This window comes from Sciurus carolinensis, chromosome 7 (assembly GCF_902686445.1).
Source record: "Sciurus carolinensis chromosome 7, mSciCar1.2, whole genome shotgun sequence".
Classification (NCBI taxonomy): Eukaryota; Metazoa; Chordata; class Mammalia; order Rodentia; family Sciuridae; genus Sciurus; species Sciurus carolinensis.
Window position 1 is genome coordinate 139,120,421 of NC_062219.1, and position 16,576 is coordinate 139,136,996.

The 16,576-nt window shown below is 45.1% G+C and overlaps 1 protein-coding gene across 1 annotated transcript in view; it reads left to right on the forward strand.

Annotated features, from left to right (window-relative positions):
* Nucleotides 1-350: 350 nt before the first annotated feature.
* Nucleotides 351-16,576, forward strand: part of Bmp6 (bone morphogenetic protein 6) — a 157,281-nt gene continuing 141,055 nt past the window's right edge. The window contains exon 1 of the mRNA XM_047558036.1: nucleotides 351-1,832. Within this exon, the coding sequence (XP_047413992.1) occupies nucleotides 1,190-1,832 (643 nt within the window). The 5' untranslated portion in view covers nucleotides 351-1,189. The remainder of the gene's footprint in view (nucleotides 1,833-16,576) is intronic.

Consider the following 16,576-nt stretch of genomic DNA (forward strand, 5'->3'; position numbering starts at 1 on the left):
TTCAATTATTTCAGGAATAATTGATTTAATAGCTGTGTTTACTTGTATTGAACACAACTTAGGTCTTTGACATGACAGCAAAAGAGGTTCATATCGGGTGGGCTCGTCAAAGCATTCTTATTAACGATGACCTCTTTGCCTTTGGTGCCTCGCGGCTCCTCCGGTGACTCCAAGAATTCTCTGTACTTGAAACCTACCCGCCGCGGAGGCGACGCCTCTCTGGAGGGGAGGGTGAAAGAAGGGGCGGGCCTATTTAAATAGCCCGGGAGATGCGTCTCCTCATTGGCTGCCAGCCTGTCGGTTACCCAGGAGGGCGGGGAGTCCCGGGGGCTGGAGTGCGGTACCTGAGGTAGACGCGCAGCAGAAAGCCCACGTTGGCCGCTGCGGGGAGCGCAGCTCAGGGAGGCGGGAGACTGCGAATTCCGGCGCCGACGTCGCAGCAGCCGCTCCCCGCGCGGGTCTCCGTCCCTCCTGTCCCCTCGGCCAGCGGGGTTTTCTGGGCAACTGGGAGAACACGGAACGGAAAGCAAGATCCTCGCCGCCTCCGCTTGGGGAGGCGCGCGATTTTGAGGGGGAGAGACAGTGCCCAGGGCGGAGGGGCGCGGAGTTTGTGAACAAGAAGGAAGTTAAGCCTCGCGGAGAAGACTGGCGTTTCGGGACGCCTTGTCGTCACAGCCTGGGCCCGGCGGCGGGGTAAACTTCACCGTGGCCCTGCGAACCGGAGAGGGGCGTGCTCGGGGGATGATGCGGGACATCGTCCCCAGCTCGTGAGAGGACCCGCTTCCCCGCCGCCCCGGGTCCTGTTCGGCCACAGCTCCGGAGGGCGCGGGGCAGCGCACGTGTGCGGGCGGCGAGGCCCGGCAGTGACCGCGCCGTGACCCGCCCAGGGGCGCGGGCGCCGGTTGCAGTGCAATACTGACTTGGACACACCTGGCCTGGACTTGCGCCTCTAGAGACCTGCGCGGAGTGCGGGGCTCTAGCGATCGCTCCTTCCCCTTCCCTCCAGCCTGGGTTACTGGGGGCTCCCCGGACGACCATGAGAGATAAGGACTGAAGGCCAGGAAGAGGAAGCGAGTCCGTTGAGAGGTGGCGGGGGCTGTTCTCGCCAAGGGCCACAGCGGCCGCTCTCCGGCCTCGCACAGCCGCTCGACGCCTGCGGGGCCCGCGGAGGCGGCCCGGCGGGGCGGGGATGCCGGGGCTGGGGCGGAGGGCGCAGTGGCTGTGCTGGTGGTGGGGGCTGCTGTGCAGCTGCTGCGGGCCCCCGCCACTGCGGTCGCCCTTGTCGGCAGCGGCGGCGGCCGCTGCCGGGGATCAACTGCCAGGGGACGGCGGGAGCCCTGTCCGCGCAGAGCAGCAGCCGCCACCGCCGCAGTCCTCCTCCGGCTTCCTTTACCGGCGGCTCAAGACGCACGAGAAACGTGAGATGCAGAAGGAGATCCTGTCGGTGCTGGGGCTGCCACACCGCCCCCGGCCCCTGCACGGCCTTCAGCAGCCACAGCCCCCAGCGCTCCCGCAGCAGCAGACGCCTCGCGGGGAGCCACCTCCAGGACGGCTAAAGTCTGCGCCCCTATTCATGCTGGATCTGTACAACGCCCTTTCTGCAGACGATGATGAGGATGGGGCGTCGGAGGGGCACAGGCGGCATCCCGGGCCCCACGGAGGGGCCAGCTTGTCCGGGATCGGACAACCGTCTGCCAGCGCAGCACACACCCTCAACCACAAGAGCCTCTTGGCCCCTGGACCTGGCGGCGGCGGCGCGTCCCCACTGACTAGTGCGCAGGACAGCGCCTTCCTCAACGACGCCGACATGGTCATGAGCTTTGTGAACCTGGGTAAGAATTTGGGGGTAACATAACGGCGAGAATATCTCCCTCCTTTCAGTTTCCCGGGCCCGGGGTTGGGGGGCGGGTTGGTGGGTGTGAAGGGTTGGAGGAGCTTGCAGATCCTGCCTGGCGCAGCGGGGATCCGGGGACGAGCGGCGGCGCTCCTGCCACCTGCGAGGCAGTAGGAGGCACGTGCGCTCCGCTAGTCTTGGGTCAGGCTGCGCTCGGCTGCGATGTGAGGCGGGGGGCGGGACGAGGCGCGCCGGGGTGCCGGGCTCCGGGAGTGCTACCCTTGGCTAGCATGTCTTCACCAGCGGCCGGAGCACGTTCTTCGCTTTTCTCACTACTGCCCTTCTGGGGCCACGTTAACCCGACTCTGGCGGGAAAGTTTCACCCGAGTATGGCTTCCCGAGGAAGCAGAAGACTTTTCTTCAGCACACTTTCCCTTCCGAAATATCTTCTTTAGCCCCCTTGCCTCTTGGAGTGTCATTTTTCCCACTGAGACTTTTAGGGAGTCGGAGAGTAGTTGAGAACTTTGAAAACTTGATGTGTTTTAAGAGGAATCTAGGTATTGGGAAGGTAGGGCTTTGGTTCCAGAGGAAGGTCCGGCAAGGACCGTGGAAGGCGAGCAGGATCCCAGTTCAACTGGGGTAATCCATCCAGTGCCCACGCTCTCAATGCCTTTGGCTGTTGTCCCCAAAGGCTAAAGCTTCAATCAAGGCTGCCTAGTCTGCACGGGCGAGAAAGGGTGCGGGGTAGGGTCGGGGTTGGGCGCTGAGCTGGTCTGAGACCGTTGCCAGGCAACAGAATGGAAATTCAAGGGCGGCTAAATCGGGCTGTGCCACAAATGTTCTGTGGCAATACGGACAGAGTCATATCGACTGGTTTCCCCCTTAAATTTTCCCATATGTAAATGTGAAAGTTGTGAGGAAGACTCGTTTGCAATCAATGCTTCTGATTTGTGCTTTTCATTCATAAACTGACTCAGTTTAGTGTAGACAGAGGTATCTAGGGGATGCATCCTCTCAGGGAGAACTGGGGATGCAATAAACACACGCGGAGTAGGTGCAGTAGTGCTGTGGGGTGAATCTTCACGAGATTCCTGTCCCGTGTGAAACGCGTGGTCATGCCCAGGCACCAGAGTGGGTTAGTAGATACTTGCTAAAGCAGCACACAGGTTTCCAAGCCACGTCAGAGACGTCCGTCCTTTAACTGCCTTATGTACTTGAATGATTCCCATGTAAAATGTCTGAACGATTTCTTTACAAGTATTATCTATGATTCTCAATTCCGCTGAGCTTTGGTGGGGGTTGGTGGTAAAAAGTGAAGCGTAGGATCGAAGGAGGAGGGGGAGGGTGAAGAGGCTGGAAGATTGGCATCCAAGTGGTGCAAAAATCCTCCTGGGAAATTCATGAAACAGAATCTCACAGGGAGTGGAAGCGCAGGGCCTGCCAATCTGGCTACTTGCACTGCCAGGAGATCTGATTGGACAAGAATTTTCACAATTTATTGAAAGCAAATCCAAGGTTGAGCCACCTCCAGGAAGCAGTCTAAGGAAACTCTCTCTCTTGCCAGTCAATAAAATTTGGTGATGGCGGGGTGGGATGGAGTGGAGAGGGGTGGCAGAGGACCAGGGCACTTCCTTATTCTAACTTTTCTGCTTCTTCTCATCTAATAAATTCCACCCCTTATTCTCTCACCCAACACCCCCTTCCCCAAGTTTCCTGACAACTTTTGGGGAAATGTTTTATTGCCTTTTGTGGAGAGACCTAAACTAGATAAAAGTGGAGGAAGACTGGTTCCTTCATGGAGAATCATGTTACACTCTTAGAGAAAACAGTTCCTGACCTTGGACCATAGTTCTCAGCCTTAGCATCACCCTGCCCCCCAGGCACTTGTAGAACTCTGGGATGCTGGGGCTGCTTCCTAGACCCAGAGCAATTACATCGGAATCTTTGAGAGTGAGGTTCAGGCATCCTTTCCCTCCCCCCAAGTGCCTTAGATTTTTCTAATGTGCTACCATGGTCAAGAATCTCTGGCACAGAAGATCTTGACGTCTGATGAAATCTGTGTATCATCCCAGTGAGCAAAACTGCCAGACCTTGACTGTAGACTTACCTGAGAGATTTAAAAAATCCTAGGACCCAGGCTGTACACCATCTCAATTCAATCAGAATGTGTGAGGGCAAAGCCAGGAATTAGTTGGTTTTTTTTTTTTTTTTTTTTTTTTTTTTTTTTTTTTAAGATGCCCAAATCATTCCAGGATTGAAGAACCATTGCCTTGGGTGGTATTTGAAATTTCAAGAGTGGATTTGAGGCAAGTTTGTAAAGTACAGTGATGTTTATTGTGCTTAGTGACTTCCAAATTTCCCTGGTTCCTTGCTTTTCTGACCTTTTGTGGTCTATGGGTATACACTCCTTCTGAGTCACACTGTTTGAAGCTGGTTGACAGCAGTCTTGCCAATGGGATGGTTTAACATAGTATATCCTTAGGGATATTTTCATTTTTCATAAAGGATTTTTAAAGATCTGCAAAGTTCCAGGAGAACTCACTAATAGTGCAATTTCAGATGAGGGGCGCAGGCCGACATGGAACTCTGACCTAAGCCCCTCATATCCCATCATCCCCTGTCTGACTATAAGTCATACCTATTACATCCTGGACTCCATGTGGGAATTAAAGAAGAAACCCTTTTTTAGGTAAGTAGAATCCAAGCTGAAAGCCATGCCACCTGCCAATCAAGCAATTCCATTTCATCTTAATCCATTTAGCAGTGGGAAGGGGGAGATTTCACAATGAGAGGCCAAAATGTGATAAAATCTGATTACCATGACTCTGAACCAAAAGACGGACAGTTCACTTGAAGAAAGTAATTGCTTAGTAGTGTGGATTCTCTAAATAAGGATGTGGGGAGAATTCTACAGATGTCTTGATTGGTGTCAATGTCATGTTAAATGTTATATTACAGGACTCATCTATTAAAGAACCTGCAGAAAGACAAATGCTGCAGTACTGTAAATAGAAATACTCTTATCTACTGGGTTGAGAAAGTTGAGCACTGGAGGTATAAGGGAAAGTGTTACATAGTTGTAAACATTCCTCTTCTCTGAGACTGGAGGAATAGTTTACTCATGAAATACATTTAAAACACCCTGAGCTTTGTCATCAGCAGAACTATCAGGAAGTATGAATCAACAGGATGAATCTCTCTCTTGTAGTCCAAATGCTGGTCATTCGACCAGCTCATTGTTGTTTATGTTGCCTGTTTAAAACTCCGTCTGGGTGAATAGCCAGGGATGTGAAGTGTAAACTGTCTGCTACTGAGACTGGTCTACAGAGTAGCCTGGCTGAGCTCGTGAACTTGCATGTAATCAGGGACACAGATGCCATTTTCTATTTGTTTTCTGCTAAAAATGTCTTGGCAGTCTAATAAGCACTGCTGCCAATTTGGTGACCTTGGAGAGGTGTCCTGAAATATCCTTGGTCCTAGCTTAATATTCACCTTCTTAGAGAGATCTTCTCTGCCCCTCTACATAAACTAGGGCCGCCCACCCTCTACTTTACCACCCCAGCACCCTGCTTATTTCCTTCCTTTTGCTGATCAGAAGGAGTGTTCTTTTTTTCTCTTGGAATTTGCTTACTCATTTGTTTGTGTCCCCTCTAGGATGTCATCCTTCAAAGGCTGAAGTCTCACTCATCCATCATGATAGCCTGCGCACATAACACAATGCTGAGCACATGGCAGGTGCTTTTTAAAAAGATTGAATTAATGAAAATGTAGGCAATATCCTACATTTTTAATACGGAAGATCTGATTCTTTAGAAATGGCAAGCCCAATTTTTATTGAGTAAAAAGTCTGAAGTTCAGACACTCAGAATGTTGAGGTTCATGGCATTGGATGCATATCATAAGGTTCTATTAACATGCCTTTTTTTCATTAGATATCCACATGTCTATTAATTTGTATTATGCATTACATGAAAGAGTTGTAACAGTGTTTCTTTAAATCTCTGTATTTCAGACTTCACTTACTCTGAATTAATGAGGTGTTGATCTCCAGATGCTAGGATTAAATGAAATAAAAAAACTCAAATCATGCTCAGAGAAGGGAATCAGTATGTGTTAGTACAAGTAACAAGAAACTTATTGTACTAAAAATATTGGCAATCTTCTCGACAAAATTACTCCTGGGAAACATAAATTAGAAGAAAAATTGAATACTCCCTACTCATATTTCTAACCAGATCCACAGTACTGTCTTTCCCTCATCAACATAGGATCAGTAGGTACTATTTTTCATTTGAGCTGCCTGTACTTAAATGAAGATTTTTGTTAGCAGAAAATAAATCCATGCCTGCAAGCTACTCATAGCAAAAATAGTTTGAAGAATTTGCAAGAACTGGGTTCAAAGAAGCAGTGGAAGTCCTGCTGAAGAGATTTAAATGTGAAATTCAGTGGCATTTCAACAAAAAAGTCCTACAAAGTGTTCTTAAACTAAGATGAAAGGGCAAGTAGATATCATTGTTTAGACCTCAGATGGTGTTTCCTTCGGTTGTCCTGCTAAGAATGGGTATAAATCCTTTTTTTTAATGTGCTGAATCATGGTTAGTTCCTCTACTTAAGAGCTCATCTCTGATTAGCTTGGAGGAGGGCTCCCCAGGGATAAGAGAATCTAAGTGGAAAAACAATGTTCAGCACTTTATTGGGCATGTGATAACTAAGTTGTATCCCTGTGTCTTCAGAGTTTTCTGCTTTATATGTTAGATTTCATTTTTAGTGCTGGGGATGGAACCTAGGGCCTTGTGCATGCTACGCCCTGGTTCTACCACTGATCTATACTCCTAATTCATATCAACATTTTACAGGAATATGGGTGGGGACTGTGAATACCTGCTTTAGGTAGTTTAGCAAACTCAGAGATAACTGCTCCAGCCTCTTTGTCTCAACCCTGTTTATTTAAGAAGCTGAGTTAGAAAAGGAAAATGAAGAGGATGCAGTTTCTTGGATAATGAATCAGCTTTCTGTAACTTTTTCACAAATCAGCCCTCTGTTGTGTTTCCCATTCTACATCAAAAAGGGAATTATTCTAGAGAATGCTTACTTCTTTTTTTTTAATTCTTTTTAGTTGTAGATGGACACAATACCTTAATTTATTTGTATGTGGTGCTGAGGATCAAACCCAGTGCCTCACAGGTGCTAGGCAAGCATCCTACCGCTGAGCTACAGCCCCAGCCCGCTTACTTTTATACTTAGAATAAAGTCATTTTGGTTTAATTTTTCCATTTTGAGCCTGATTCTCCCCCTCCCTTTTTTTTTCTTGTGAATTTTAGTCAATTCACCATCATTGGTGCTTCTAGCAGTAGACAGAAAAGGAGGAGATATTTTCAAATCAGATCATTCTGTTTTGGTTAGAAACTTCCATAGGTATCTGGTTAAAGGAGTAGAAATCAATACAGAAACTCCCTCAGATATGAGCAGTCAATTCACAAAGGCCTCATGCTTTGTGAGCAGGTGTTACACATTAACCCTTCTGTCCCACCCTCCAGAGGCTGCAGTACAAGGACCATGTACCTGCCAGGAAGCCTGCTGCCTTGGCCTCAGACTGTCACCCAGGGGATGATGTGGGGACCTTGCTTGCACCCTTTCTTTTGTGTTCCTCACAGAGAAGCAGTGCATGCTGTTGTCCTTAATTCCACTGTTTTTGACATGACAGCTGAGTTAGTTTTATTCGAACACATCTTCTCTTTTCATGGTACCCTTATATCTCCAATTCAGCACCCATCTCGGTTCATCTCTTGCCCTCTGGAAATTTTTGCACCAGAAAATGGTCCCAGTCTCTGTTGGAATGTACGAAAGTGGTGACAGTTGTGTCAAGGAGAAGAAAAACCATCATCATTTTAGTAGAATGTAGAGTTATTAAAGAACCAGTGTTATCAACCTCTAAAGTTTTTTTTTTTTTTTTTTTTTGGGTGGTGGGGATTGAACCCAGGGCCTTGTGCTTACAAGGCAAGCACTCTACCGACTGAGCTATCTCTCCAGGCCCCTCTAAAGTTTTTGAGAGCACCAGGAATTCTCAGAATCTGAGTCCATCTGCTTATCACAGGCATTAGAAATCTACCCATTGATTGCTGGGCATTGAAACTTACTAGATTATTTTGTTCAGCTACCAGGATTTTGAAGGTATTGTTTTATGTAGTTTCTTATCCAGGATAAATATTAGTATTCAGCACCCCATGAATAAAGTTAGACTCCAGAGCCTGACTGCGAAAATGGCTAGTATTCCAAGGTGGTTTTTATGGAGAAACATGTTCAGCAATGATAACCCACTCTGGGTGTATCGGTTGACCTAGTTTGGGATTATTGGTAAATTTATATTGTGCATAGAATTTGGAGCTTGAAAAGTTTTGCTTATCATCTTATCTTTTGTGTTTTCAGTTGAATTTGTTAGATTTATTCAGCACACTTTCCTCTGTACTGCTGTTACATCGTAAGGCTGAAGGAAAATTCACAGACCTGCCAAGAGGTCCTAGTGCATCAGAGCAGTAGGGCCATTGATCAGGCAGGAGTGGATACTTTAAGAGTCATTACAAAGCATGCCAGAGCAGAATCCTGGAAAAGAGATGAGGAGATCCAAATCTTCTGAAATTTTGTTCGTTTTCTGTTAGTGAGTAGCAGTCTCTCCTAGAACTCAGCTTTGAGAAAAGAAAATGCTATGTATATCTATAAATATCCTCTTGTTCAGTGTGCTGAAGGACTGTTGACCCCAGTGAATTGTTTTCTGCTCTGAAACTGAATTGAAAACCACTTTGCTCTGTGTGGCATTGTTCCACTGATATTCACAGGCCCGGATTCTCTTCCTGCCCTTCCCATCTCCATTATTCAAGAGATTGGGCCCATAATAGAGATGGTATCTAAATTACATCAGGTAATTCCTTGATGGCTCCCCACGGTCTTGTTATCTCAAACACAGTCCCAGATGACTGGGTCGAAGAATCTCTTGAAACATTTTTGCAGAAGGAGGTTCTGGTTCCTGGTTCCGAGTGAGAGAGGCTTCCTGACTTTCAAGTTCATGGGCATACGCCCTTGATTGCTGATCCTGCTGGAGAGTCTGGGATTGTCCTGGGCTTGAAATGTCTTTGCTCCCTAGTGCTGGTTTTGTGTTCAGATTGTTTTCTCATCATGGGAGAGTTCTGCCCGGGAGGGGGAGGAGTGTAGATTGACAGCAGGCGGGGACAGTGCCCCTGGGGAGGGGCCCTCCAAGCTGACCTTTGTTATCCTCAGAGCTCCTTATTATCACTCTGTTGCCACTTACCCTTTCACCTTGTCCAGAATGTGACTTCCAGCCTGCCACATCTGCGTTTGTTGATTGTTGTTCCTGTGTTTACAGTCTTGTTGGTTTCCTGTACATGAACATGGACTGAAAAAAAATTCCAGTTTTTGTCTAGTCAGAGGATGAGCCGACTACATCATCTGTGGGTGTGCACTCTCACGTGTCCATGTGACCAGGAGATTAAAAAAAAAAATTGACTTTGCTTATTCTCTGAAACAAGTTATTTTCCCCTCCCTTCTTTTAAATCTATGAGTTACATTTAAATAGTCCAAAGTTTGAATTTTGTAAACCATGAGATGAAGGGCTAAAATTTTTTACTTTATTTTTTTTCTCCAGATTTTATTTGCCGACTCCCACAGCAGAATGAGTTAACAACAGAGAAGCCGTACGCTTTAAAAAATCAGGGTTTTTGTTTTTTAGAGCAGTTTTAGGTTCATAGCAAAATTGAACAGAAGTTTACAGAGATTTCTTTTTTCTATTTGTTCTGATAGTAGAACGTATTTTGACATATTATACATATATGGAGTATAACTTTTCATTCATCAGGTTGTATGTGATGTAGAATTATATTGGTCATGTAATCATATATGCACATAGAATAGTAATGTCTGATTCATTCTATTATCCAGAGATTTCTTCCATTTCTCCTGCCCTTACATCTACTTAACCTTTCCTCTTAACAACATCTGCGACCAGAGTGGCCCATTTGTTAAAATCGATGGATTGATACATCATGATATCAAGGGAGACTACAGTTTACATTAGGGTTCACTCTGGATGTTTATTCTGGGGTCTGGACAAATGCATCCACCGTGATAGTATCAAACAGAGTAGTTTTACTGTCCTAAAAACCCACTGTGGAGAAGCTCTCTATTTAACAGGGAAAAATGAATCCATAAAAATATAAAAATTCAAAATACACAGAGTTTGGGACAAGAGTAATAAAATTCTTTTGTTGAATAATACTTCATTTCTGGAATTTTACCCCAGTGTTGCATAAAAAAGTAATTTTGATTGTCTGTGATAATGTGGGGTCTTATTTTATACTGCTTCTATGTGTTGACAACAAATTCATCAGAAATCGCTCTTTCTTTCTTTTTTTAAAGTCTAGGAGTTAAAAATTTTTTTTCCTCCACATACTTCTAGTGAGGTGTCTGTCACCATAGTACCTAGACAATCCCTCAGGCAGAGACATGAGTGATTAAATTTCTCCCTGGCTTGTGCCTGTTTGATCCATGCTCGGCAGGATTTGAGGGAGTAAAATAGAGAAGCCTGAAGAATGAACAAGAATTGTTGGAATTTTGTGCTTGTAAATTATTAAAATTAGGGGGGTATTAGGGAAAGAGTGAAATATGTTTCCTTCCTTTTGGAAAACTTATATTGAAATGGTGTGCCTTTAGAATTGAGGAACAGACTAAAGGGGGGAAAATCATACTGGTTCTGGAGGCAGGATGGGGGAAATTTCAGATACTTCCTCAGAGAGATTGTTGAGAATTGAGTAAAACTAAATTAATTTTTTTTTATTATAAAATTGTAAACAAATGGGATACATGTTGTTTCTCTGTCTGTACATGGCGTAAAGGCATACCATTTGTGTAATCATAAATCTACATAGGGTAATGTTGTTTGATTCATTCTGCCATTTTTTTCCCTTCCCCCCCTCCCCTCCCACCCTTCCCCTCCATCTATACAGTCCTTCCTTCCTCCATTCCTGCCCCCCTCCCTAAACCCAACTCTAACCCCAACACTAACCCTTCCCACCCCCCATTATGTGTCATCATCCACTTATTAGCGATATCATTCTTCCTTTGGTTTTTTGAGATTGGCTTATCTCACTTAGCATGATATTCTCCAGTTTCATCCATTTGCCTGCAAATGCCATAATTTTATTGTTCTTTATGGCTGAGTAATATTCCATTGTATATATATACCACATTTTCTTTATCCATTCATCAATTGAAGGACATCTAGGTTGGTTCCACAATCTGGCTATTGTGAACTGGGCAGCTATGAACATTGATGTGGCTGTATCTCTGTAATATGCTGATTTTAAGTCCTTTGGGTATAGGCCAAGGAGTGGGATAGCTGGGTCAAATGGTGTTTCCATTCCAAGTTTTCTAAGGAATCTCCACACTGCTTTCCAGAGTGGCTGCACTAATTTGCAGCCCCACCAGCAATGTAAGAGTGTACCTTTCTCCCCACATTCAGAGGTCTTTGTAAAGAATATATAGAATAGGCTTATTTTCCTTTGAACTGTTTTCCATGACAAAGGTTGACATGGATTAATGATGAAAAAACCAGAAAAGACAAAAGAGTATAAACAAGAAACATGGAAACTCTAAAAAGTGCTATTGAGCACATAGCTTGGACTTCATCTGAGATATGTTGGCAATGTGTGAGCATTCCTTTATGGATATTGTACAATTGAGACATTTTGTGAATTCTCCCCATCTCTGTGTCCATTACCCATCAGAATGAGGTATTTTCTCACAGAATTTTAGCCAAATTGCTCATCCTTCTTCTCCCACCAGCTTCCCTCACCTGTACAGATGGAACCTCTTCAAAATGGAACAGCCTGGGGACATGACACTATCAGTGGGCTTGAGAAGTTCAACTTTGTCCCAGACGTCTGACTTGGAATGTGCCGTGGTTTAATACCTCTCTGGGTGTTGGAAATTTAATCAAGCAAAAAAAGAAATCATACTTAAGGGCAGGGCAAAGGCTGGTTGTGGGGGATAGTGAGTCGATCATAGGGGCCTTTAGTTGAAGATATTTGGATACCTGTACTTCTCCCAGAGGGCCATGGAATGGGCATTTGCTTTTCTAGGGGGACTGTTTAGGGCAGAGCCCTCTAACATCCACTTTGGGAACACCTCTAGAACATATGGCCCTTTGGTTACTTCATCTGCTTAACTGAAGTTGTTTGATTCTATCATTTGATGCACACGTGTGTCACTGTCATTAGATGTGGAGTCCAACATGGTGGTAGGGGTGTAGGTGGTACCCAGTGGATGTTAGTTGCTCTGTTTCTTATGCTCTCATTGTCTTCTCTTCTTTTCCTCCATTTAACAAATTTGGCAACCTCAATGCATTCATTTCCTTTTTCTTAATGTGTTTTTTACCCATCGTTTTGGTGCCTCTGTCAGCAGCAGAGCAGATTATACACATTGCCATGGAGTTCCGTACCACAGGAATGAGTCATCTACCACTATTACAGTTAAGTAGTTAGTTTTCTTGATGGTGCTAGAAAGTACTTAAGTACAGAGTAGAGGAAAGAGCACTTGATTATTATCCAGGAAGCTTGAATTGAACCTCTAGTGTTAGTAATATCCTTCCTATAATATCTTGTTCAAGACACTTAACTAACTTTCTAGTTTTCTTTCTTCTCTATAAAATATGAGTGTTGCACTTGATCAGCATTTTCCAGGAGATGTCTCATGAACTCTGCTTTTTCAAAATGTTCTGCATAAAAAGATCATGGAAGCACTTAATAGTCTGCTCTTGTCTTTGAGATTTACATGTCTGTCAGCATGTTAGAGCTGTGAAAAGGCTGGCAGTAGAGACGTTGCTAACTTCTTGTAATAGTTTTCTTTTTGAACTACTTTTGCTTCATAACCCTTTATTGCTGAAAGTGTCTTGTGTCAGGCCTGGCCTTCTGCCCCGATTCCTGGCCCTGGTTATTCTTGTGGACTATGGCAGGCTGCAGATGCCACTGCCTTTTGTGGCTCCAGCTCTTTCTGGGTGGCCCACCTGTTTCATCTTCCCTTGGTGAACCTTGGATCTCTGCTTCCTTTCTAAGGGCAGCATGGCTTCCTGATATTGCTAATTCATGGCTTGCCACTCCACAATCTGCTCATCTGTTGAGCTCTACCACTACCGTGTCACCAGTTCTCTGCATTAAATACCCTGTGTCGGAAACACTTGCGGGGTTTCTTTTTCCCTCTTTGGACTCTGTATTTGTCAGTTTTCCAAAATTACAACAAATTTCTGAAATAATCAACTTATAAAGAGAAAAGGTTTATTTTGGCTCACAGTTCTGGAGGCCCTGTGGCTAGGCAGCATATCATGGCAGGAAGCATATAGCAGAGCAAAACCGCTCAGTTCATGACAGGAGAACAAAATAGAGGAAGAGAAGAGGCTGGGGTCCTATTATCCCCTTCAGGGGCACACCCTCAATAATCTGAAAACCTCTGACTAGGCCCCACCTCTTCAATGTTCTACCACCTCCCAGTAGGCCAAGCTGAGAACCAAGCCTTCAACAGATGGACCTTTGGGGGACAACATTCCATATCTGAACTGTAGCAGACCCAGAAACTATAGCCTCCTAATTACCTGGAGCACAGCTGAGCAAACCCAGATAAGATAATGCTTAGAACTCAATTCTAGGGTTCCTTTCTGTGTTTCTCTGAATGTCCCTTTTTTTCTTTCTTTTTCTTTCTTTCCTTTTTTTCTAAACAGCCTTTAAAAAAAAAAAAACCCAACATATTGTAAGCTCCTTATCCAAAGCATACTGTTCTACAAATTGTGCATAGATGGGCATCAGTGAAACCATTTCAGCAATCAAGATAGCGAACATCTCCTGAGCCATTCCGAGCAATTGTCTATGTGAGGGCACGAGACCCTCCATCCAAACACAGAAGAGCTGTTCAGAGTCCCAGCTTTCCTCAGTGTCATTGTGCTCTTGCTTTTATCTTTAAGGACTTTGACTGTCTTCAGAATGGAATGTGCTGAAGATGTTTGTGAATGGTTTTCTTGGATCAGAGAACCACAAGGTCAAGTGTTCATGGGGTCAGGCCTACTCTTTGCAGTTGTGATTGACTTTAACTCTATATCTCACTTTGCACATTTGTTTTTGAACTAAATGACCCTGTCGGCATCTTCTTTCCAAAGGTTCAAGTTTAGAAGCTTGGATTCTGTTGGAGAAGAGCACAAAGATGCTTTCATGGGTTCCTGTTTTAAATTTGGACAATTTTGGTAGGGCACCAGTTCAAGAACTTTAAGAAAATAGATCCCAACCTATTCCCAACTTTTCCACTATGTTCCCCATTCTTCAATTGTTCTGTGAGCTTAAGTAGATATTGCTTCCCTTCCCCAAGACAACATAAGTATTGAATTTCTTTATGATCTTTTGCTCTAAAGAATGACTGATGTTGCTTGTCCTATTATCTCAGAGAGGCAAACAGCTTTTATAGCTACTTTTATACAGTGAGTGCTAGGAAGTTAGGGGAGAATTTGGAAGTCTTAGAAGAAAACAAATATTTAAGGTATCATGAAATGAATGTTCCAGATAGCATCCAGTCGCACAGATTTTGAAATCATGTGACCACCTGCCACCTGTCTGTCATTCAGGGAGTCTGCTCTTTCCTTTTCATGTCCCTTACTGCCTGACTCCTGTCCCCCTCACTGTGCTGAAGTGGCTCTATTGAAGGCAACTAATGACTGTCCCAAGTTCATATTCTCCTCTCTACAAGCCTTGATCACATTGGTGTTCCTTTCTCCCTGCTGGCCAGCCTGTTATCTTAGGGGACAATTTCTGAAATACATGAGGAGATTCAGAAGGGTTGGTAGGTGGCAGGAGACCTGCGTACCAGGGCCAGAGAGGACCTGGGCAGGTGGAGGTCACAATTAGGTGCAGCAGTGAAGAGATGTGGCCATTAGGCAGGACGATGGGCAGTTACAGGCTCTCAGGTGACCCGGCATGGAGGCTGGTGGCCTGGTGGGAGAGCAGGTGCAGTTCTGTGGAACCAGACACCTGCATGTTCCACAAAGGTGACATGGCTGCCGAGAGGGCTCCCAGCTGCGAGCACCTTCTCACTCGTTTGTTTCCCTTTTCTTTTACTGACCCTCTCTTCTGACTGTTGCCCAAGTGTGTCCTGCGCCAGAATCATGTGGCGCAGTGCTTGCCATCATCCCAGTGCAAAAACTGCTTTGTTTTCAAAAAAATTTAAATTTCCATGGACTAATACATTTTGCAAAATTGACAAAAAAATGAATCATGAGAAAATTGACATGAGAAATCCCAAACACACACAAAGTCAAGCCTTAGCTTTTAATTATTAGATGCCACTTGTATACATCTGTCAGTTAAATTGCCATCAAAACTGTCAAAACGCTGTCCATTTCCTATGTATCTCACTGCAGGCCAGAAACAGAGTTTACAAATCAGCACGATCTGTTAACAGGCAGCTTCTTGGATCTGCCCCTGACCAGGGGGTTTGGGGTGTGGGAATCTGCATTTTAACAAGCTGTCTTGGTGATGAGAGGGGTGATTAAAGTTTGAGAACCCACTGCTGGTTCCTCAGGTTTAAGTTTAATCTCTGCCCTTGTTCCTACATCCAGTCAATTGCCAGGCTTACTGCTTCCAGAATCTCCCACTCCCATGCTCCCATCCTCCTTCTCTGTCATTCTGCAAGTTCCCCAGATGAGCTCCTTATGATGCTTGGCCTTGACTTCTGCACTGGCCTCTGTTGCTAATCCACCCTGCCTCTCTGCCAGCTCTGTTTTTCTGTAGTGCAGATGTGATCTGTTATCCCTCTCCATCACCTTCATTGGATCCGTATGGTCTACTGAATGAAGCCAAATGCCTCTGACTTCCATCCTTCAGTTTCTTCTCCTCCACTCATCTTTAACACTCTCCATTCTGTCAGCTGACTCTACTCCATGATTTCATCCATGTATCTTGTGAAATTCTCCCTTTCCACGCTCGCAATTCAACTTGATTCTTCAACCCCCAGCTCAAATGCCACCTCATCAGGAAAACTCTTTCTTTCTTCCTTTCTTTCTTTCTTTCTTTCTTTCTTTCTTTCTTTCTTTCTTTCTTTCTTTCTTCTTTCTTTCTTTCTTTCTTTCCTTGTTCTGGGGTTCGAACCCAGGGCCTTGCACACACCCCGTGAGCGCTCTACCACTGAGCTACCAAGCCCACTGAGCTACACCCCCAGCCCTCAAGGACGTCTTTCTGACATTTGTTTATCTGCAGTGCTGTCACTCTTTGGAAGAACCTCTGGGTCCAGATGACAAGGGTCTTTTCCCTGTGCAGAAGTCACCGAGCAGCCGTCTAACTTTAAATGTCCACGTGCAGATGACCTCTGCATGGCTTAGAGGAAGGAACCGGGACCCTCGAGTTCCATCGATGGCTCTGTCACCCAGCAGCTGTGTGTGCTGGGTCAGTCCTTCAGTGCTGACTTCTTTGATTCCTATCTAGCATTTTATTCATCTTTGACACATCTTCCTCTCTCCAAAGTACCCAGCACCGTACCTTAGTTGATATACAGTAAGTACTCATTGGATAAATGAAGGCCAGGTTTTCTAAAATTAAATTGGTGTATGCTATCTTAGTCTTATCTCTTGTCACTAATAACATCAAACATTTGGATGAAAGAATTATAAACTGTGAAGCACCTTGTGCAGAGATGAGAGATGCT